Raw genomic sequence first — 24423 nt, 5'->3', positions numbered from 1 at the left:
TTAGCTGCCATCAAGTTGGTTCTGACTCACGGCAATCCTATGTGTACAAAGTAGAACTACTCCCTATGCTATGACCTTTCAGAAGCAGATCACCAGGCCTGTCTTCCAAGGCACCTTTTGATGGGTTCAAACTACCAGCCTTTTGGCTGATAGTCAAATGCTTAACTTTGCACCACTCAGGGACTCCTGACAGAGTAATCAAAAATAAAAAACAAATTCACTGTCATTGAGTCGATCCAGACTCATAGTGACTCCTCCTTGTGTTTCTGAGGTGTCTTTACGGAAGTAGATTGCCCAGTCTTCCAAGGAGTGGCTGGTGGGTTTGAACCACCAGCCTTCTGGTTAGCAGTCAAATGCCTTAGGCACTACACCACCAGAGCTCAATAAATAACTGCTGAATGACTAAAAGAGGGTAGGTGATGAGCCAAGGGAATGTGGATATATAAGAGAAGGGAATAAAGTCTTAAGCCCCAGGATTCGTCATTACTGAAGCAAAGGCAGTGCCTCGCTCTGAGACATGATGTCTTTCCTCCTCTTTCCCCTGTCAGAGAGGAAACGCTTGGGCATTGGCCAATCTCAGGAGATGAACACTCTATTCCGTTTCTGGTCCTTCTTCCTCCGAGATCACTTCAACAAAAAGATGTATGAGGAGTTTAAGCAGCTGGCTCTGGAGGATGCCAAAGAAGGCTACAGGTAAGTGGATTGGGGTGAGAGGCTCTTACTGGTTGGTGCTTTTAGGCTGATGGGGCTGCTTCCAGAACTGCTGTTGGAAATCCCTTGCATGTGTATATACTTACTTAAAAATTTAGTATTTTTGAGTGAGTAATATAGTCACATGGCAAAAATCCAGAGTTTCAAAGGTTATATAATGAAGGGTCGTCTCCTCAACCCTTTCCCCAAGCCTTCAGTTCCTTTCCCCACAAGCAACCAGTATTGTTAGAATCTTATGGGTCCTTTCCAAAAATACTTAATGCCTATGTAAGTAAATACATACCTGTGTGGTCTCCCATACCCTCATCTCTTTCTCTACACAAGAGGTAAGCCTACATTACTCACTTTGCTCTTTTTTACTTAATGCTGTATTTTGGAGTTCATTGCCTATTTGTACAAAAGTAACTTCCTTGCTGTTGTTTTATTGTGGTAAAATACGCGTAATAGAAAATTTATCCACCTTAATTATTTTTGAGTGTAAAATTCAGTGGCATTAAGTACATTGACAGTGTTGGATAACCATTACTACTTCTGTTTCCAGGTCCTTTTTATCATCCCAAACAGAAACTCTGTACCATTAGTCAGTCAGTAACTCACCTTATCCCAGTCCCTGATAACCTCAATTGTTTTGTCTCTATGAATTTGCCTATTTTAAATACTTCAGACAAGTAGAGTCATACAATATTTGTCCTTTTGTTCCAGGCTTATTTCACTCAATATGTGATTTTCAAGGTTTATCCATGTCATAGCATGTAACAAACTTCATTCTTTTCTATGATTGAATAATATTCAGCTGTGTGTACCACAGTTTATCAATTTGTCCATGGATGATGGACATTTCGGTTGTTTCCACCTTTTAGCTGTTGTGAATAATGCTGTGAACATTAGTTTACCTGCTTCTGTTTGAGTCCTTGCTTTTAGTTCTTTTGGAACTTTATCTAAGTGTGGAATTGTTGGGCCATAAAGTAAATTCTATGGTTTTTGAGGAATCACCAAACTTCTTTTACAGCAACTGCACTCTTTTACATTCCGACAAGCAATGCATAAGGGTTCCAATTTCTCTACATCCTTGCCAACACTTGTTTCCCATTTTTTTGTTAGTAACTAATCCTAGTAGATAGTGGATGGGAAGTGGTATATTATTATGGTTTTGATTTGCATTTCCCTAATGACTAATGATGTTGAACATCTTTTCATATGTGTATTGGCCATTTGTTTATTTTCTTTGGAGAAATTTATATTCAAATTCTTGGCCTATTATTTAATTAGCTTGTTTGAGTTTTTTTTTTTTTCCCTTGTTCTTTTTTATATCCTGCATGGTATTATACAGGAGCCCTGGTGGCACAGTGCCTAAGGCACTTGATTGCTAACCAGAAGGCTGGCGGTTTAAACCCACCAGCCACTCCTTGGAAGGAAGATTGGGCATTCTACTTCTGTAGTGATACTGCCTCGGAAACCCAAGGAGGGGTCGCTATGAGTCAGGTCCAACTCCACGGCACATAACAACAACAACAATAATGGTTATATTGTATGGATAATGTATTTAATCAGTCTCCTAATTATAGTTACTTAGGTTGGTTCCAATATGTTGCTATTGAAACACTTTCGTAAGACTCTTGCTGCTTTTTTGTCCCTAATTTTCAAAGTAAAATGTGTTCTTTATAAGTTATTTAAAAATTCCATAAACATTTAAAGAAACTGGGGTGGGGTTGAGCATCCTTTAGTCCAGAGACTGCCACAGTTAATGTTGTGCATCATGCTTCTTTCCAGTCTTTTCATTGCATATTTAATGTATTTAAATCATACTGTAAATGCTCTTTTGTGTCTTTCTTTTGTCATTTATAAGCATGAGCTGTTTTCTGTGTTGAAATATGTTGCTTCATTTCCTTACTACAGAAGTTACTGCATGCTTTTTGAAGAAAATTTAGAACATAACAGATAAAAGAAAAACCACCTGAAAAATCTGTTTCCCGAAGATAACCATTGTTAATATATTTGAGTGTGTTCCCCTCCATGCATGTACAGATACAAAATTTAAATATATGTTTTCACAATGGAAGGAGCCCTAATGGAACTCAAGTTAAGCTCTCAGCAGCTAACCAAAAGGTTTGGCAGTTCACACTCACCAGCTGCTCCACAGAAGAAAGATCGAATGATCTACTTTATAGCCTTGGTTAGGTTTTGGAGCAGTTCTGCTCTGTCCCATAGGGTCACTACTAACTCAATGGCAGTGGGTTTGAGTTTTTCAAAATGTGATCACTCTGAATAACAGCGTGATTTGTTACGTGTCTTTTCTACTTGATGATACATTATATGTATCTTTTAATATATGTATATATTTACATTATAATTTTTCATTGCTGGTATTATTCCTATGTGTGGCTTTAGTTTAATTTTTGCTGACAACTTTTAAGGCATTTAGATTTTGCTTAGTAATGCTGTGTATAGACATCTTTGTTTATGTTTATAAAATCTAAACCTGCATTTTTTTTATCATTTCTAAGACTTAGCATACAGTCTGGGAAATGAAATTCTGAGTCAGGTAAATGAATAAGCCTACTGATTGGCATGACTTCACAAAGAATTTATTCCAGGGATTAGCAAACTTTTTCTGAAGGACTAGATAAGTAAATATTTCAGGCTTTGTGGGCCGTATGATATCTGCAACAACTACTCCACTGTTGTAGCAAAAACGCAGTCATAGGCAATATATGTAAACAAGTAGGACTAGATAAATGGGCATGAGTGGCAGGCAGGTGTTTGATGGGCCAATTTTATGACCTCTTAAAAAAAAAAAAAAAATCACTGCCATCAAGGTGGATCCAACTCATAGCGACCCCTCTTTAGGTTTCCGAGGCAGTATCACTAGGGTTGCCTGACCTTCCTTCCAAGGAGTGGTTGACCTCTAGCCGACTACAAATAGAGTCATGCATCGCTTAGCATCTATGATACAGGACAGGATGTTATGTGGTTTGGATGTATATGAGCATATGATATACAGGTATATATATTATGGGTTATGAACAATTTTCATATTTTTTATCTGATTTGTATGTAAGTTGGAATTGATAGGTATGGTTCATATCTAATGTCAGATGTTTGTCTTGGTATACAATGTACCTTTGTATGCATAAAAACCATTAAACTCTTCCAGATTCACTAAAACATCTTTAGCATAATAATATGGTTATTATAATAATGTTTTGATTCATGTGACAAAATAGCACCTGGGGTTTTTTGGTTTGTTTGTTTGTTTGTTTTTAAAGGCTCTGTAGGGGTTGGAACACAGTCGTCGTCCTAGTGGATGTTATGTGGCATGTGACTTTCTTTAACATTGGATCCACTTAGATCAGCATTGTTAGTCCTTCTTAAAGAATATTTGCTACTTTGGAAAGTTTTGGTAATACTTTCCAAAATACACAATACTGTTTTTCAGAGGAGTAGCCCATTGTGTGTAAACTATTTATTTCTTAGCTAACCTCTCATGTAGGCACATGTATTTCCCCATCTCACAGATAATGAAGCTGCATCCTGATTTTCCTGACTGACTTGTGTTCTCCTATAGATATGGTTTGGAGTGCCTTTTTCGATACTACAGTTATGGCCTGGAAAAGAAGTTCCGGTTGGACATATTCAAGGATTTTCAGGAGGAAACCGTGAAGGACTACGAAGCTGGTGAGAACTAGAGAGGGCTCTCTCCTTGCCACCACTTTCTGTGCTCACTCCCCAGTGTGACCTTCATCTGTCACATCACTCCTTCCTCTCTTCTGAGCCTCTTTTTTCCTGATCTTCTCACCAGCACAGCTTCTATTTCTCTCTCCACAGGCCAACTCTATGGGCTGGAGAAGTTCTGGGCTTTCTTGAAATATTCCAAAGCCAAAAATTTGGACATTGGCCCCAAACTGCAAGAATACCTCGGCAAATTCCGACGTCTAGAAGACTTCCGAGTGGATGTGAGTGAAAGTCTTTCTCATTCTAGTTACCTTGGGGTAGGGGTGAGGAAAAAAACGATACCAGAAATCAGGATACTGGGTGTGGTCCCAGCTCCGTTAAGAGCCAGCCCAGGGACATTTTGCCCCAGTTGTGCTTTAGGTTTTTTTGTTTTGTTTTTTAAATCTAAAATGAAGAGTGAGAATGAACAATGATGACTAATTGGAGTTAATTGTGTGGTTGTCCTTCCCTCCTTTCCCTTGGTAGACACAGATAAACCATCTTAAGCGCTTTCCCCATTATTTCATAATTTTCCTTGCTTCTGTGCCTCATTTAGCCACTATTAGTTGATCAGGATGGAGACCCTAGATAAAATGTATTTGCTCTTCCTAGTTCCAATCACAGTTTGTGAATTGACATTGATTCTTCTCCCATTCTTGGCAAATGCCTCAACAGTGACATCTAATGGTGGGTCTGGGTTATTGCTACTGGGTACAGTGGTTGGAGTTTAATTTGTTCAATTGATTCGGCAGTTACTTACTGGACATTTTAGTGCTTGGTGCTTCATGGGCCCCAGAGATGAGTGAAAGACACCTATTCTTTCAATGAGATTATGATGTAGTAGAGATATGCCAGTCATCTTATTCCTTTCAAACTTTTAGCAATGAAGCAAGAAATAAATCCTGCACGTTTATGTTTAAAAGCTGCTATTGAATGTTTACTGTGTGCTGGGCACTTTACATTGATATCATTTAATCCTTACAATGTGTGAAGTAGGCAGGGCTTATTTTATTGTTGCATAGATGGGTAAACTGAGGCCTGTGGCTACTAAATTAAATTGTGACAGAATTGATCAGGCCTCTCAATATAAAGCTGAGTCTGTTTTCTTCTATCCTTGAGCACTTCCAGCTTTGGGATTTGAGGGAGAACACATGTGGAGAACCCCTGTAATAGGCAGACCTGTTAGGGTGGAGCAGGAAGTACTCAGCTTTGGTATCTGACACTCAGTTCGGTGTACTTGTTTAGGCCTTGAGAATGAGGCACTTGACAGGAAAAACCTGGGCCTTCTGAGCTGAGACATTTCAACATATATTGTATTCCATATTCAGCATCTTCTGAGCCAGTCAAGCCGTTTGCAGAAGGGGGAGCAAAAACATCTATGGATAAAAGCCTGGGCTTCTGAGGTAGATGTGCCTAGTCCAGATTTTAGCTTCACTTCTTACCAGCTATGGGAACCTGGAGAAATTTCTTTTTCAGTACTGTAGTTTCTAAATCTGTAAAATGGAATGACCATGTCTACATCGAAAGGTGGTATGTAGATGCTGTGAGAAAACGTGCATAAAACAGCATTGCGCTTAGAATGGAGAAGTGCTTCATAACTATAACTGCTAACTGGTTTTTAAGGTTAAACCTATTCATTGTCTGCATTGGAAATAGGAAGTGGATGGTCTCTAGATGGTCAACCCTGGCACCCAGTGGGTGTGGGTAGTACCCACTAATCACTTGTGACATCCTTCTCTGTTGCAGCCCCCTATGGGTGAGGAAGGCAACCACAAGCGACACCCAGTGGCAGCAGGAGGTGGCAGCAGTGAGGGCAGAAAGCGATGCCCTTCTCAGTCTTCCAACCGGCCTGCCACCATGATCAGCCAACCTCCCGTACCTCCCACTGGCCAGCCCATTCGGGAAGATGCCAAATGGACGAGCCAGCACTCGGACATGCAGACTTTGGGAAAGTGAAAAGCCCTTTAGCCCTGGGGTTGGGGGGTAAGGGGGTGGGTTAGGCGAGAGGTCATGGGGGTGCCCAGTCCCAGGAGAGAGGGGACTTAAAAGAGGGACAGGCCCTTGTGCTGAGTAGTGGCGTGTACACCATTTGGGCGTCAAAGGTTCAGAGGTACCCCTCTGGGCAGGAGCCTCCACATACTCCCTTCCCCCCTCTTTCTCCATGACTCTTCATATCCTAGCTTCTTCTAAAGGGGGGTGGGAAAGGGGGGAGATTTTTTTTTTATATATATATATATATATACATATATATATATCAAGTTTTAAATTATTGATAGTTTGTCTGGATTACCAAAATCACTCTGTAGCCTGCCTGCTGCTGGTAGGCCGCAACCCTGGTCCCCACCCACAGCCTCTTCCTGCTCCCCCTCAAGCCAACTATGCAGCCCACAAGAAGGCACTGTGGGCCCTATTGCCCAGCCCTGTCCCATGGAAGGCTCCGGCAGCACCCCTGGGCCCCAGAAGCACTAGCCCCTTGATCATCTGGGGCTTACCAACACCATGTTCTCTGCTGACTGTCCCCACCACACCCTTCTGCCATCTTCTGGGAGAAGGAAACCAAAGGATCTACAAGTGGGGTTTGAGGGAAGGTTTCAGCCTCTCCTCACTCCCCTCTTCCCTACACCCTTACTTCCCAGCCCAGAGAGACGCTGCTCATACCAGAAAAGACTATTGAAAGATGATTTATTTTATTTTTCTCTGACCTTTCCATCCATGGAAAAAGGGGGAAAAAAAAAAAAAAAATGACCAAAAAAGACAAAAAAAAAAAAAACCCACAGAAAATCCCTACCTAATCCACCAAAAGTGATGTCTTCTACCCCTGGATTTGTTTTTGTTTTGTTTTTTTTTGTTCTTGGAAATAATATTTTTTTAAAAGTTGCCTTACTGTGGAGCGGGAATCTGAAATACCCAAATGCCTGTTTTCCTCGATGGAGTCAACTCGAAGAGCTCCCACCTTCTCTGGATGTGCCTGGGCTTGGATTGGCTAGAATCTTTCTCTGGACTGAGTTGCATGTACCATGCCTCCTAACTGGAGGTAAGAGAGTTGAGGGCGGCTCCTGTCAGAGCTGTGCCCACAATGTCCCTGCTGTTGCATCGTTTGAAGCTGATGTCCTGTGTCTGTACACTGCTGCCTCTGTCGTGTCCTCGCTCTGCTTGCTGTTGTCTGACGCCAGGCTCCATCCTGCCGTGACCTTTCATCCTACCCTTGGAACCCCAAGGCCAAGTTTGCTTCAGACTGTTTGCTTCAGACTGCTTCAGAATAGAGTTGGCCTGAATCTGGAACACTCTTGTCTTCAGCTTAAACGTCTCTCCACCCCAGAGGGGGAAATGAAACACCAAGCTGCTGAGGCTTGACAGTGTTTCTTGTATTGGCCTCAAAGATCTCTTGAGACCCCAAGGAAGCTCTGTCCCTCACAGAAGGTGGAGAAAGATGCTACTTCTCCTCCCTCAGGTCTGGTGAGGTCTCCCCATCTTGCATCTCCCCTCTGCAAGCTGTCTTTGCCCATCCTCCAGTTGACCCTGCCTGAGAACAAGTGAGAAGTTGGGGGCTGGGGGGAACCCTGCCAGCGGCTGAAGCCCTGTGGCAGAAAGGTATATGTGGACATAGAGTATACCTGACTTCTCTTCTCCAGCCACTAACTGCTTGGGCTGTGAATGACAGTGGAATGGCTGGAGTCTACTATCTTTAGAAGCTAGGGAGGGTGACAAAGGATCAACCCACATAGACTTTGGGATGTGTATTGGGTAAAGGCATGACTGCTTATTCACCCCCAGTGGGAACTGGACAACAGGTGAGGAGTTTGTGGTCTCATTGCTGAATTGCTGGAACTTCCTTGGCCCTCTTTCTCAGTTGGTTCCTCTGCTGGACCCAAAGGGTGGGAGTAGGAGACAGTAACCCAGGCTTGCCCTCTGTCTTTGGCACTTCATTGCTTTCAGCCTGCACCCACCCTTTTATCATTCCCCTTCCAGTGGTTAGTATGTGGGAAGCCTGTTTTATTTCTGAGGCAGTCCTCTCAAAAGCCAAGGATTTTAGGTGAGTGTCTGGTTTCTGCTAAGACAATGGGATCTAAGGCCTTTTCCTACCCAGTCTGGTACCAGACACAGGACTCTTGGACTCCCTTCCTCTCCCCTCTCTCTTCACCCTTCCTTTCCTTCGGATCACTCAGCCCTGTACTGTATCCAGCACCACAGAAACCTCAGCTTGTCCTCTGCTGGGTTTGGGAGCACAAGGAAACCTTAGGGGTAGGAAAAGGCTGCTGTTATCTAGAGTTTATCCCTAGGCCAGGGGCTGCCATCCTCTCCCTGATCCATCCACAGACACCCCAGAAAGAGGAAACAAGCCCCTTTGGGGTGGCCAGGTGAGGACTTCATCTCAATGTAGGCTGGGTGGGGGGTTTGTTTTCGGGGATTGTTGGGTTTTTGGTTTTGATTTTTTTTTTTGTTTTTTGTTTTTTTTTTGGTAACATGTTAGGAGTTAATGTTGCAAAGAGTAGTTTACATCTTCACTTTCTGAAGACACTTGAATTTAGGACCGACGTATCTGTGACAAGCATGCCAGGAGTGGCAGGGCCGTCAGGACTAGCCACTTCACACCCACCATCCTCCCATAGGGAACGAAGACCTGAAACAAAGCAACACCCTGCCCTTAAATTCCTTTGTTCATCCTGTACCCTTCTGAAGTTGGTCCATGCCAACAGGACCTGTGGGCATCAGGCACCAGAAGGCCTGTGTGCCTCAGCCCTGGTAAAGGATGGGTTTCTCTTTCACTTTCCCCTAAATCTGGGAGCAAATGCACTAGCAGTAAAGAAGGGCCATCAGCTCTGCCCCAGTCTGGACCCCTGGGGCTCAGATCATGGTGCTGAGCCCCCATGTCAAAAGTTGTTTTATTTTTGTTTTGTTCCATAGTAGCTCTTCTCCCCCTCCCCCCCTTGATTTTATGACAGAAAAAAATTAAGCTGCTCAGAAGGCCCTGAAAGTGGGGAAGAGGGGTAAGGAAAATGACTTAGGGAGGGTGGGGGGAGCCTTGCCAAAAGCCTGTATACAATGGTCTGAATCATCTGGCCCCCTCCTGGATGGGACCTCATGGTTTCTCCTGTGTGCAAGGGTCCCTGGCTTTGCCCCAGCTCCCACACTCTCCTTCAGCCTTGTCGATGGCAAAGGCAGAGAAGATAGGAACTTAGATGAGCCCATTTCTCACTGGAGAGGAAAACTTGTCATCTGGCTTTGCAGAGAAGGTTCCACCTTAATGCTCAGTACATTATCTTTACCATGTGCTAGGATATCACATTTAAAAGGACAAAAAAAAAAAAAAATGTAAAATACTTGAATGAGCTTGTATTATAACATTAATATTATTGAGAGTATCTGCTTTCCAGGCTGAAGTGATTCATTCATTATTCTAGTCCTGCTTTAGTCCTTTGTAATTTGTGGTAATTATGCTTTTCTTTTTAATACAAAAAAAAATGTATAAAAATAAAAATTTGAAAAGGCAAAATACTGGCTTGTCTCCCACTTGGGTTACAGGTGTTGGGTGTGAGGGATGGAGCCCAGTAAGGGTTTTATCAGATCCAAAAGATGGACAGTGCTGAAAAGAACTCTACCCTGGATTTGCACATTAAACCCTGCTGTTAAGCTTTTTGGCAGTCTGCCTGCAGAGCTGCTAGTGCATCCAGGTGTCTTCCTTAGTGGTCATTAGAGCTTCTGCCAACCTTGAATTCCCATCAATATTGTGTCTTGTGGGAAGGGGCACACAACTAGTGCCACAAAAGGGACAGACATCATCCTATAGACGGAATTTCAGGGTTTCGGCCCACTTGTCTGCTCTCTAGTTTTCTGGCTGTTTAAGGAACCAAGAAGCAAAAGTTTGCTCTGATTCCTTATGGAGAGTTGGTACAGCCCCTCACTGAACAGATTTTCCTTAAGTGGTATAAAAGAGTAATTAACACTTGTGGTCTGTAAGTCAGCACTGAGCCCTGAGGCTAGGGAGGGGTAGCACAATGAGTCCCCATCCCATGATGGTCCCTAGGGCTGTTGGTGGCTTCCTTCCACCCATGAGGCCACCTACTGGCAGTAGGAACACTTTCTGAATGTCCACAACCAGGTTTACTTTTCTGGCCTGGGTGTGTAATTAAAAATTGAGACACAGCCTTGTTTTTCACTCATTCATCTGACAACTCCCATGACCACCTGAATATCCCATTAGAAACGGTTAGTTCTTTCTATCAGTGGCATCCATAGATCAAAGAAGATAGTGTTTAGGGTTCTTACAGACTGATAGTAAATCAGTTGGTACTTTGGCAACAGAAGAACTTTTGAGTTAATTGAATCTTACTTCCAAATCTGCTCATGAAAGAATCCACTAATTAATTGCACTGGTATAACTCAGATGTCATATTCTTGAGTGTTGGAATGAGGCACAATGGAAAGAAGAAACTGCAAATCATTTCACATGATTCCTCTTTTCCCATTAATATTTTCTGCTGGGCATTTCAAAGTCTCAGCCTTTTGTTCATGATGACCTGTTTACCCACCTCAGGGCTATTCCTGTTTGATGCTGGAAGAAAATAGGATCAAGCCCACTACCCCTACTAAGGTGTCCTCCACAGTACCTCAAAATGTAAAGAAATCCATTCTCTTTCTTATCCACTCTTCCCTCATCCCCAGCCCTTCTTAAATATACCAAAAAATGACTTTTATTTTTCCCCAAATATTTATTCATAGGAACAAGTAATGCAAGCCTGCAGCTGTGAAAACTTAGGAGCTCAAGGCACCAGCTGTCCTGGGGTGGGAGCCTGAGTCCACCAAAGCCAGAGGTGTACAGGCAGAGCTTTGGAAGGCCTAGAGAAGAAGCTGCCTAGTATGTGCCCCCTTGGCCTACTGGGCAGGTCCTAGAGCCATGAGAAGAAGTCCTTTTTTGATAGTTTTGCCTGGGGACAGCCAACCCTATCACAGTTTAAATATTTTATAACAATGGTGGTATTCTTGGCAGAAGAGAATGAAAAGTTCAGAAGTATACAGTAGTATGTATTACGAATTCAGTTGTTGATGGTACTCTCAAATCACACTGGTCTTAGGAACCACAGGGTTCCTGGTAGTGTTGTGACATCCAAGCAGAGACCAGATAAGGGTAGGGACTGCTTCAACCCAAGTAGCTCTCTGGTTTTATTTGATACAATGAGGTTCCAGGTATGACTGCTAAAATCAATAGCAAATGGAGTTGAAACTCACTATTGTCACGTCGGATCCGTCTCATTGTGACCCCTCCTTGGGTTTCCGAGGCAGTAGTTCCATGGAAGTAGATTGCTGAGTCTGCCTACCAAGGAGTGGCTGGTGGGTTTGAACTGCTAGCCTTCTGGCTAGCAGTCAAATGTCTTAGGCACTACACCACCAGAGCTCCCAAATGCAGTTGAGGCAACTGTTGTAAACACTTAGGGGGAGGAGAAGGAGGATTTTGCCTTTTTCTGGGCACCCTGGGGGAAGAGGCATCTAACCTCTGTGGTCCTGCTTCAGGGTGGCTAATAAGGGAGCTTCAGTTGGATATCCCCCCAGCAACTTTGACCCCTTTATGTATAAAAGGGTCCCAGCTTAGTAGGGTCCTCAGGGCTTAGCCTTCCCTTTCCATGTGAGGCTGGTGTAGAGGTTTGCTCTATACCTCTTCAGTGTTTCTGTTTTAATCCAGGGGACAGTTTGTGTGGTTGGTATTTTTCTTCCAGAGATGAGATGGGGCCTTCATCACTGTGTGTGTGTATATGTGTGTGTATTCAGGGGGCAGTGGGGACTAGCATGCTCAGAACTGGGACTCTGTAACCATTCTCCAGGATGCCCTGGCCTGAGTAGGGTATGAGGAAAGCTTTTTGGTATAAGAAAGGCCAAAGCCTTACCCTGTTTCCCTAACCCCAATGGCACTGGAAGGAGCTCTCTCTCGAGCCACCTAGCCTCCAGTCTCCCAGCCACCTTTGCCATTCTCTTTCTCTGGGGGAGCTCTGGTAGCATAGTGGGTAAGGCACTTGACTGCTAACCAGAAGGCTAGCGGTTCAAACCCACCAGCCACTCCTCAGAAGGAAGATGGGGCAATCTACTTCCATAGTGATACTGCCTCAGAAACCCAAGGAGGGGTCGCTGTGAGTCGGGTCCGACTTGACGGCACCTAACAGTAACAACAACAGGCCACAGAGGAGCCATCTAGAATGGAACCTCTTTCCTTCCACAGCAGCAGACCAGGGGACATGCCAGTAACCCTCAAAGTAGTTTCCTCCCTCTGGCTGCCCTCCAGTCTAGGAACTGGTTTTCATTCTTTCTTCAGCCAACTCCTGATCTCCCAGAGGAATACAGGTTTCCCCCCACTGCCCAAAAGTAAGAGCATCCCTATTCCTTTCGTAAGCTGAAAAGGTGTAGGAGGTAAAGAAGCAAATACCAGTAAGTTATATAGGAAAAACTCTTAAGCATCCCCGAACCCCAAAAATAACCTACCAAATCATACCAAATAACACACACAACCTAGAATAACACATACAGTGAAAGTAGGAATGACATGATAAAAACACAGCCTGTATGAAGTCAAGGCAGTATATGTGCAGTGTGATTCCTGGGAAGGAGCTTGGTGACACTACTTGATGCTCCTGTGTGCTTCCAGTGCTTCATTACAAAACACACTTAAACGCTTCATTTTTCCCCTTTTCCTGAAAGTGAAAATCCTCTTTGGATTTCCTTCAGTTAGTGAAAACAGATATTAAAGTTGGTCTTTTGTAAAAGAGAAGTGGCATAAATAAAGCAAACTTTTAAAAAGTGGGGGATAACTGTCTCAGGGGCAGTAATTTGGGGGAGCCCCTGCTTTTCTAGGAAGTCGACATTCCCCCCTGCCCTCCAAATACTCATGATGGCATAATAATGAGTGTGTGGCTATTGGAAGCAAGTTGTCAGTTGTGATCATCAGGACACAGGCTACCTTGGCAGCCCACTGCTGAGGGGACAGCAAGGATGGCACTAGGACCCTCCCTCACTCCATCTTCTTTGGGGAGTCGGGGATGCTCTCAGAGAGCGGGGTGAAACTCAGCAGGAGGACATGTCTCTCATATGCCTTGGTCTGCTTAAACAAGGTGTCGGTCCCATGGAGGTGGTCCAGCACTCCCAGCACTCCATAGCACTGGGTGAACCTGGCGGAGAGAGGAAGATGCTGCAGTCCTGGTGCCAGAAGTCTGGGCTGACCTCCATTTGTGGGGCCTCTCATTTCTAAGCCCTTGTACCCCTACTTCTCTGCCACCATCCTGACCACCTACCTGCATCAACAGCCTGGGGAGCTATTAAAAGTGTTTACTCCTGGGTCTACTCCAGACCTAGAAAGTCTGGAGTCTTCCTCTGAAACATACCCCAAGTCATTATGATGCACACAAGTTTGAGAGGCCCTGGCAGAGCTAGGCTTGTTCCAGCATCATTATCCTGGAACACTGATTGAAATGAGGATTCCAGGCCTTACCCTCCAGATTCTTTGATACAGAGCCTGCATTTTAAACAAAGATTCCAGGTGGTTCTAGTGCAACATGGTCATTGACCATGCCTGAAAAAAGCCTAGGGGCTTTCAGAGAGCTCCTAACTCTGCTTGGGATGCATGCAAGGTTTTAGTGGATATGTGCATTTTTCTAAGGAGAGTGACCATAGTTTACATTAGATACTCAGAGTGCAGAACCCAATAAAGGTTAAAAACCCACAGTTACAGGAGGACCTAGTGTCAGAAATGGAGAAAAAGGCATAGTGGTCTGGGTCCCAGTGTGGTCATTATTTTTCTCACCTCCAGATGTCCCCTTCCTCACTGGCATCCTCTAGTGCCTGCCATCAGAAGCCCTAAGAGTGAGGATGGTGGTTATGGGCCAGGGCCCACCATGAGGAAGGGGGTCTTACTTGAGATGGTGGTAGTCGTGGAATTCGGGTGAAGGCAGGAAAGGTAAGTGGTAGCCACAGTGGGAGATGGTGGTGATGATGAGGGCCAAGGAGAACCAAATGATGATGGATGACAAGTGGGAGCCCATTACTATGGGACCCAGCATTGCTGGCAGCATGTTGGAGACCTGCAAGGGGAAGCATGATTGAAGGCAGGACTCAAGGAAGTGCAGGGGACCCAGTTGGGTGTCCACTTTGCCCTACAGTGATAGCAAGAAGTTATTTATTTATTTAATGGTTCTTTAATCCTCTTCAGTTTTGTAATACCTGTTAGACTACAGAAACAAATTGAATGGATATGATTTTTTTTTTTTTTTCCAGGAATAATTTCTTGACACAGATCTGGAGAAGCTGAGGGTTCAGCTCCAACCTTGGACAAGTTCTTAACTGTTTGAGTCTCAACTTTCCCACTAGCATAATGAGGATTAAAAAGGCTTTGGGGAGGATTAAATGAGATACCCTGACAACTAGCATAGCCTAGCATATAGTATGTCAACAATAAATTGTAACTGTTTAAAGGGAAGAGGAAAGAGCCAAAAGGAAGTGATTGGAGTCCTTTGCCCTTTGCCTTTGAGGAGAGTGGAGTGCTACTTACCACATGCTCTACAGGGTGGGCATAAAGAGAGATCACACCAATGGGAGCTGTCCACTCATGGTGTTTCTTGTGGATTTTCTTATAGAGTGCTGGATGGTGAAGGAGCCTGGAACATGGAGGGGAAATATTTAATCTGCCAGTCCCTCATCCCCCTGTCATAACATGAAAAAACATACCACTCAGACCTGCTTTGAAGTCCCGGCCCAAATTTTTAGGCTACATAGTTTGGGGTTGGTTAATTGTCCAATCTACCTCAGTTGTACATGCTGTAAAGTGGGGATGGTGCCAGAAAGGATTTAATAAGGAAATGGATAAGGAACTGCCCTGCCTCACACACAAATGGAAAAGGGTTTTTTTTCTGGGCTTTCTTCAGTTGTCCCGAGAGGTTCAAAAGAAAAAAAACAAATTCATTACCATCGAGTGGGTCCCAACTCATAGCGACCCCTTCTTGGGTTTCTGAGGCAGTACCTCTATGGAAGTAGATTGTCCAGTCTTCCTTCTGAGGAGTGGCTGGTGGGTTTGAATCACCAGCCTTCTAGTTAGCAGTCAAATGCCATAGGTATTACACCACCAGAGCTCCCAAGGGGTTATTGTGGGATAAATAGTTGCCTCCCTGTTAACCATATACTTGGAGGCATTTGATGCCTGGGGATGTTGGTCATGCACCTACAATTCAGAGGCCTCAGTTTCCTCATTTGTGAATAAGCCTTAGGGTGGCTATACTCAGGCAAGAACCCTCCTCACCGGTGCGAGTAGTAGAACATGATTTCCTCGATCAGGGTGAAGACTGCCAGCTCCAGGAGGAACCAGTGAAAGGTGGGTAACTCTCGGCGGCAGGGATCACCCCACCATTTGAGGATGGGATAGAGGAAGATCACCATGGGGAAAGAGAGCACACACTGGTTGAAGATAACTGTGCGGATAGACTGGCGTAGTTTCACAGGATCCACCTGTCCAAGAGAAAGGAAGGAGATGGACAAGAATGTGAGAAGTCAGTCTTTCCTTTCTATAATAGGCTCAACTGTGACCTGGTCATAGGAGGCCCTTGCTTGAGTTGGATGGTGGGAGAGATGTCTGGTTGTCACTGCAGCCCTTGACTGCCACCCAGCTCAGGTTTGGAACCACTGGAGCTATAAGACCTGGCTGTTAGGAAACCTTTGGAAACCTCTCCCTTCGGAAACTCCCCTCCCAGCAGCCTTGTTAATGCCTGAGCCTGGCTTCTCCCTCCAGTATCTGCAGGCATTACTAGTCATTTCTCTGATTCAGAGAGCAGAGGTGGCCAGGCCCCATGTATTCCTGACAGGGATTTGTGGGGATCCTCCAGGTGCAAGGAGAAGGCTGTGAACTCTCAAGTTCAGCTCTAACCTCTCTGGATGCAGACATCAGGGTCTTTTGCCACCTCATGTGGTCCAGTCTCGCTGGACTTGCCCCCAGCATGAATAAGGAAGTAAGCCAAGGAGCTGGCCTACTAACTTCCTGTGTGACCTGGTGTTACTGGTTCTCACAGTGGAGCTGTCAGGATGGGGGCCTGCCTGAGCTTTCTCCCCAAGGTTCAGTGTTGAGAGATGGCCCCAACTGCTCCTCTGTACCCCAAGAATCAGTAACCACTGGCCTTTCCCTTTATCAGAGCACTGGGGCTCCAGGGAATAGCCTCATGATCACAGGTCACTTCCTGCATCCTGATGAACTGGTTTGGAATTGGTCAGAAGGGTTTTCTCTCAGAGTTTCCTCTGCAAGCTGGAAGGGTTTCTACCCCAAGACAAGGCTCGGTTCAGAGTGGTCCCAGACTTGAGGACCTCCACAACCACCAGCCTTTCCAGGCACTATATGTGTTAACTGACCAGAATTCTCTCTTCAAGCATTGAGATCTATCTCCTTGAGGCCAAGTCTGGTCACCTGACTTGAGAGCATACATAAGATGAGGCCATACACTTCTAGAAACCTTGACCAAGACAGGGGAGTTGGATCTGTATTTGTTCATTCCTGGTTCTCACAGTGGAGCTGTCAGGATGGGGGCTGCTGACTCAGTGCACACACCAGGCAGTGTTTTAGGTACTGGAAATAGAGCAACAAACAAAACAGATTCTTATCTTAGTGGAGTTTACATTCTAATGGGGACAATAGATAGGAAACAACAAATATTTGGGAAAAAAAAAAAAAAAGCATAAAGAGAAATTAAGTCCTGGTACATGTTGCAAGATTGAGGAAACTTGAAAACATGCTGAGTGAAATAAGTCCATTATGAAAGGACAAATATGGTATGATCTCACTTTATATGTAGTATCTAGAATAGGCAAGTGTATAAAGATCAAAGTTTCCTAGTAGTTACCAAGGATGAGTGGAAGAAAGGGAGAAAGGCAAGCAGTGATGACCTCCGGAGGGACCTCTGGAGGCTCCTTCCTGCTTCTTAACTGAGGATGCCCACAGTTCAGAAGCACTGGAGTCGGATGAGAAAAGTTCTGGGTCTGTCTCCTAGTAACAGTATAACCTTGAGCTAGTCACTTCAACTTTCTAGGCTTCAGATTCTGCAAAATGCAACAAGACCTTCCTTACGCAGTTCTCTAGTCATTGCAGATTGTAAGGTGTTACAGATGCTAGGTGACACTCTTGAGAGCTGTTGTAGCCTGGTTATTAAGGGCATGAGCCCTGAAGTCAGAAAGATCTGAGTTTGAATCAAGGTTCTCCCCATGTAACATCTCAAAGCCTCCATTTCCTTACCTAAACAATGATGGTGATTATTGTATTTGGCTTTGAAGAGGTAAGCTTTCAGTCAGTGGTGGCTGCTAAGGAGACCACTGTGGTCAGAAAGATGAAGGGTTCTCAAGGACCACACACAGCTTTGTCATGTAAGGTCCTGATCCCTGCCTTGCCAAGTTGGGCCTGGAGGAAGCCCCTCTGGCTGGCTGGCAGCTGTTGTCTAGTGGTGGTTATGTTTGTGTGTCAACTTGGCTGGGCCTGGTTGAGTGGCTGGGCAGCTGGTGGTAGTTACTACCCATGATGAGACTCCCAATCAACTCCATGGTGGGATCTACCATAAGCAGCTGAGTAGCTGCCTTTGGGATGTGGTCTGCTTCCTGTATATAAGGAGAAGCCTTGGGGATAGTCTCTAGCTTATGGCACGCTTGGACCCTGCATGTAGCTGTATCGTTGTTCAGCAGCTTGCCATGCTCTGCCAACCTGGGGACTTAAATGGACTTGAATTGATGGCCTGCCATGTGGTTTGGTAACATAGGGACTGTGCCTTTTTTAATTGTCAACCTTGGGCTTGGCAGCCTCAGCAGCCAGCAGCTGTCTGAGTGAAGAAATGCCTCTATCTCCAGTGAGCTGGGAGCTGGAAGCAGAGCTGGACCCCAAGGCTGAGGGGCTTTCACCCAGCCCCTAGAGCCTGGCACTTTGAACTTGGACTTATAGCCTCCAAATTGTAAGAATAAACTCCTGTTTGTTAAAACCATCCCATTTGTGGTATATTCTTGTCAGAGCAGCACTAGGTAACCAGAACAGACTTAACTGAGGGGAACTAGGAACCAGGCCAGCAGCCACAGTTCAGGAAGGCACCATAGCAAAGACGTGGTTTAAAAACAATGTTTTCTACCAATTCTGCCTTTCTGGAGTGCTAGGCTGGGGCAGAATGCTCCAAGAGCTAAGGTGATTCACTAAGGGCATAGATGTTTAAAAAGAAATGCATTTTTTCCCCATAGGAAAGAAGCCAGGAAGTGGTTTAGGTGGTGCTGCAGAAAGAGCCTGAATTTTAGAATCAGCATCTTCCCTGTTGTTTAAGATAAGGCTCCTGGGCTTGTCTAGAGCACCAAGCAGACAAGGTGGTTCAGAGAACAGTGGCCTTGCCTCTCTGTGCAGTGCAAGTTGGAAATGCATGTACTAGCTGGCTGCCTCTCACCTATTCGCTGGGATGTCCTTGTAAGCAAACCCTGAACCTTGTTTATTCTGCATCTGCACTAGTCCATTGTACTGTTAGTTAAACTGAATAACTGGAAGGCAGGGCCTACTTAAAAAAACACCACACACACATTCAGAATCCACACCATCCGTCTGATAAGGCAAGCTCTTCCATTATTTTAGCAGCTGTGCCTGTCACTTAAAACAACAGTAGTTATCTGGGTTTCAGCATCCAGCAGGAGCTATAGCCGTCTCTGTCCCCTGGATAAGTGGGAGCTACCAGACATCTCTGGACTTCAGCCCAGAGCCAGGGAGAGGTGATCTCTTATGTTCCTAAAATGCTTACTGCAGTAATTGTTGTTGTTGTTATGTGCCGTCGAATCAGACCCGACTCATAGCGACCCCTCCTTGGGTTTCCAAGGCAGTATCACTACGGAAGTAGGATTGCCCAACCTTCCTTCCGAGGAGTGGCTGGTGGGTTTGAACCGCCAGCCTTCTGGTTAGCAGTCAAGTGCTTTAGCCACTATGCTACCAGAGCTCCTTACTGCAGTAATAGAGGTAGCATAGTCTGCTACAGAGCCAGAACATAGTCTTGATTGGCCACCAGCTGGCTCTGAGATGTTCAGCAAATTATTTCCTCTCTCGAAGCTTCTAAATTGAGGGAAGCCTTGTAGATAATGCATTCCTGGATGGTGTGAGCAGGTAATAGCCTCAGCTAACCTGGAGTCCACCCTGTAGTGCCTTGGAAGAAAGGCCTGGTGATCTGCTTCTGAAAAATCAACTGCTGAAAACCCTATAGAGCACAGTTTACTCCGACACACAAGGGGGTCATCGTGAGTTGGAATCAACTTGGCAACTGGTGGTGTGGATAATATCTTGGCCCGCCCTGGTCATGGTCTCTCCTGGACCAGTGGTAAGAATTTTGGGAGTTTGGCTTTTGCTTTCTTGCTGACCAGGGGAAGATGCACCAACACTTACTGGTTCATTCTTGCCAATCTGAATTCGGTAGCGAGAAATGAAGTTAGGTTTTCCAGTTGTGTCAACCACCAGTAGAAGCCCATTGAAGCTCCAGAAGAATAGAAATGGCACTTGGGAGGCACCTGAGGTTGGGAAACAGAAGGGGAAATCAGGACTTGAGGTTCTCATAGCACATGTATTAATAAGGATATGTTCCATAGTGACTATAGGCAATGCCTTTCTAGGGAGGTGCTACTGCTTTGCACTGGGGGCTGCCTCTAGACTTGAGGTGGGAACTTAGACAAGTCACTTAATGCATGTCTCTACTTAATTAACTGTAAAATGGGTACAACTTGTTTCAAAGTAGTTGGAGACAAAATATGTATGTGTGTATGTGTGTATGAAAGTATGTTAAGATAAATAATGCACTCTAAAAGATAAATGAATTTAGGTTAATGTTTGGAGTCCTTGGATGGAGCAAACGGTTAAGTGCTTGACTACTAGCCAAGAGGTTGGTGGTTTGGACCCACCCAGAGGCTCCTTGGGAGACAGGTCTAGCAATCTACTTCCAAAAGACACAGCCTTAGAAACCCTATGGAGGTAGGTTTTGTTTTTTAAATTATTTTATTGTGATTTGGGTGAAAGTTTACAGTGCAAATTCATCTTCCATACAGCAGTTCATACACATTTTGTTTCATAATATTGACTGTAATTCCTCATAATGTAACATCTTCCCACTTCCTCCCTGTAGTTTACCTCTCCCATGTCCTTCTTTCCTTTGCATTCCTGCCCCCTGAGCTATCTCCCTGTGCAAATACTGCCCGTCTGTTCTCCCTTGATTTGATCATTCTAAGGAATGTATCTACCTGATGTAAATGTTTACTCTATATGCCTGTCTTTTGTTTGGCTGGAAGCCATGGCAGTGAGTTCAATTCAAGACCTGAACTAGGGGCCATATTCTTGGGGGGTGGGGTCTCACCAGGGTCCTTCAGACCAGTAAACATGGTCTTTTTTTTTTTTTTTTTTTAATTATTTTTTGCATTTAGTCCCACATTGTTCTCTCACTCTATCCAGGATCTCCTACACTGATCCCTTTGCAAGTGGTTGACAGTGGTAGTCAGGCACCATTTAGTTCTTCTGGTCTTATGATCATATAGGCTGAGGTTTGCATGGTCTACTATTCCTTGGTCTAATTGTTTCCGTGTACCTTTGGTTTCCTTCATTCTTCTTTGTTGTGGATGAGGAGAGACCCTTTGTTGCATCTGTATAGCCACTTGTAAGCTTTTAAGAGCCCAGTGGCTACTTAACCAAAGTAGGATATAGGACGTTTTTATGTAGTATGTTATGCCAATTGAGCTTGTTGTCCTCTGCAACCATGGTCTTGAGCCCAAAGGTCCAACTACTCGCTCCCTCGGGGTGGTTGGCAGTGACTAAGAAATTACCATAACTTTGTACCCTGTCAGTGCTATTTATTATATATATGGACATTGGGGTCAGAACCAATTTTACAGCAACTACAACAGTAACAACAGCAGGTTGATGTTTGGAGCTTTGTGCTCAGTGAACTCTTTATGAAAAGTCAAGGAGGGAAGAAGCAAAGGAAGTGCTTGGTATGGTTATGGTTCAGAATGAACAGTGGATTAGGAATGAATCAAGAAACCTAATCCCTGATATCCTGCCAATTTAGCAATGGGAACCTCCAAATCAAAACCAAACTCACTCCCTGCCATCGAGTCAGATCCAACTCATAGCGACCCCTTCTTGGGTTTCTGAGGCAGTATCACTACAGAAGTAGATTGCCCAACCTTCCTTCCGAGGAATGGCTGGTGAGTTTGAATTGCCAGCCTTCTGGTTACGCCACTAGAGCTCCAGTGCCATCTAATCAGCCTTTCTCAAAGTAGGAAACTCATCTCTCCAGGGCTTCTTGGTTAGAGTCATCATAGCTCTCTTGGAGAGTCATGGTCCCTATTTACATGTTAAACCAAAAAAAAAAAAAAAACGGTGCAGAGTTGGATCTGACTCATAGCAACCCCTCCTTGGGTTTCTGAAGCGGTATCACTATGGAAGTAGATTGCCCACCCTTCCTTACAGCAGAGAAACTTGTTTGACTTTATTAAACTCAACATTTCCCAGACTTTTTTGACCCCAGAACACCTAAGAATAGCATGTCATCCTTGTTTACCCAGACCAATTTCAATTTTATATCTGTCATCCCAGCAGTTATTGATGACACCTCCTTCCACTCTCACTAATGTCCATATGTAGATGATAAATTATATGGTCACGTTACCTACTAATATCCCACAATACTGATATTCTGCAGAATATTTTAGGAAATGTGGATCAAGGTTTAAAAGTTGTTGTGTTGTTATCTGCCGTTGAGGACCCCTCCTTGAGTTTCTGAGGCGGTATCATTATGGATAGTAGATTGCCCAACCTTCCCTTCCGAGGAGTGGCTGGTGGGTTTGAACTGCCAGCCTTGTGGTTAGCAGTCAAGTGCCTTAGGCACTACGCTACCAGAGCTCCTGTTTAGAAGTTAGATTTTGCCTTTTGCTGTACATCTCACTTTTCCATGAAGTCATTCTAGGTTTTATGGTCTCTTACTGGGAACAAAAAGCATTTTGTCTACGCCAGTTAGCTGTTATTCAAATGATGTCACCATGTTACTTTACTGGTGTATTATTCACTTTATTTGTCTGTGTTTTGCTACCTCGAGATTCAAAACCCCAAGAGGGCAAGGACAATGCTTTACTTAACACATGCTCTGCACTCCTCCTCCAGTACCCTTTCTGCCTCATCAACCACAATGCTTTGTGGTATCAAGTCCTTGAGGGATATTTAGCCAGCATCATAGGGCAATATGCATTGGTACAAACATTCTGGTGGGCACACTGACAGTATCTGAAGTTCAAAAAATAAAAAGGGAAAGAAGCTGAAAGGAAGGAAGGAAAAGCATACAGATATTCATACGTTGTTGTTGTTGTGTTATTTGCCATCAAGTCGGACCTGACTCATAGTGACCCCTCATGGAGTTTCTGAGGCAGTATCACTACGGAAGTAGATCACCAATCTTCCTTCTGAAGAGTGGCTGGTGGGTTTGAACCACCAGCCTTCTGGTTAGTAGTCAAGTGCCTTAGGCACTACACCACCAGAACTCCTAAATATTCATACAGTATTTTTAAAATCATAGTAAAACATTTGACTAGCCTAAACGCCCACTGTAGGGAATTGATTAAATAGATTATAATACTTACAATATTTCAATACCATGAAATGGATTGAGCAGCTCAAAATACTAAGTAAATCTGTATAAATTGGCATGGAAATATGTCCACAGTCTAGTCAATGGGGAAAAAAAAATGTTTAAAAATGTTTCACCAAGATGTGTAGGTAGTTTCCCTTTGTTGTAATAGCCGTATATAAAACCTTTGTCTATCTATATTTGTAATCTGCATTGTTCTTTCCAATGACTGCTTAAGATTCCACTGAATCTGTCATATTAAATGCTTGGCCCATTTTCAGAATTTTCCTTCAGGCTGAAAACAATCCTCAGGAGCATTTTGTTGGCACTTTTGCTTTGTGACAACTGACACTTTTTATCTCCCCACCTAGACTGGGACATAGTTTTTTTTTTTTTTATTGGAATAAGCAAACACTCTGGTAGCATTGTGCCTAAGACATCTGACTACTAACCAGAAGGCTAGAGGTTCAAACCCACTAGCCACTCCTTGGAAGGAAGACTGGGCGATCTACGTCCTTAGTGATATCCTCCTCATGAATCCAAGGAGGGGTCACTATGAGTTGGGTCTGACTTGACAGCGGTAAGATTGATTGTTTTTTTTTTTTTTTTGGGAGGCAAACACTTCATCTGAAATATATCTATATCCCCACACAGGTATGGCACATAGTAACATTAATAAATATTATTTGAGTAATAAATATTATTTGAGTGACTAGATGTATGATTGTATGATTGAGGGCATTTTCTGTTGTAGACAGTGCTGTTGTAAGTACTTTTAAATTACTTTTTCTTCCATTATACTTTCTTAGTCTTGTTTCCTGCCATTCATGCTGTCAGTAAATATTTACTGAGTGACTACTTGTGCTAAACACAGAGAGCTAAACTGTACCAGGTATAGGGAACACAGGTTCAGACAACATACAGCAGCTATCTGCCCTTGTGGGGCTTACATCTAGAAGTAGAACTGTTGCTCTAAGTGTGCGTTCATTTTACACAAGCCATTTTTCTTTCTTTCCTTTCAACTTCCCTGCTTCCTTACTTAGACATCCTGTTTGCAAGCTGCCCACAGTATAATCATCTTTGGGGTTAATTCTTTTTTTTGAAGTTCAAACATGCATTTCTTGGAATAATGAACCAAGAAGTCCCAAAGCACAGAAAAAGAATTAAGCTATAACCATGTACCCAAACCCTAAGAACTAGTGATCTATGATCCTATACCTAGAAAACCCAAGAGATTCAATCAAAAAACTACTGGAACTAATTGAGGGATTTAGCAACGTCGCAGGATATAGGATCAACATCCAAAAATCAGTTGGATTCCTCTACACCAGCAAAGAGATTGCTGAAAAAGAAATAAGAAAATCAATACCGTTCTCAATAG

General features: G+C 44.0%; 2 protein-coding genes across 2 annotated transcripts in view; one reads left to right on the top strand and one right to left on the bottom strand.

Moving 5' to 3' along the window:
* LARP1 (La ribonucleoprotein 1, translational regulator) overlaps positions 1-6378 on the top strand; it is a 65000-nt gene extending 58622 nt beyond the window's left edge. Inside the window, exons 16-19 of the mRNA XM_007946415.2 lie at positions 549-693; positions 4277-4386; positions 4537-4664; positions 6169-6378. Coding sequence (XP_007944606.1) covers positions 549-693; positions 4277-4386; positions 4537-4664; positions 6169-6378 — 593 coding nt within the window. The remainder of the gene's footprint in view (positions 1-548; positions 694-4276; positions 4387-4536; positions 4665-6168) is intronic.
* A 7039-nt stretch (positions 6379-13417) lies between these two features.
* Positions 13418-24423, bottom strand: part of FAXDC2 (fatty acid hydroxylase domain containing 2) — a 16104-nt gene continuing 5098 nt past the window's right edge. The window contains exons 4-8 of the mRNA XM_007946414.2: positions 19823-19944; positions 15695-15900; positions 14951-15056; positions 14317-14483; positions 13418-13574 (exon numbers count right to left, since the gene is read on the bottom strand). Coding sequence (XP_007944605.1) covers positions 13418-13574; positions 14317-14483; positions 14951-15056; positions 15695-15900; positions 19823-19944 — 758 coding nt within the window. The remainder of the gene's footprint in view (positions 13575-14316; positions 14484-14950; positions 15057-15694; positions 15901-19822; positions 19945-24423) is intronic.

Source organism: Orycteropus afer, unplaced genomic scaffold (genome assembly GCF_000298275.1).
Source record: "Orycteropus afer afer isolate SDZICR_OR568_19922 unplaced genomic scaffold, OryAfe1.0 scaffold00160, whole genome shotgun sequence".
In the NCBI taxonomy this organism is placed as follows: domain Eukaryota; kingdom Metazoa; phylum Chordata; class Mammalia; order Tubulidentata; family Orycteropodidae; genus Orycteropus; species Orycteropus afer.
This window is presented reverse-complemented; position numbering and strand designations above follow the sequence as displayed.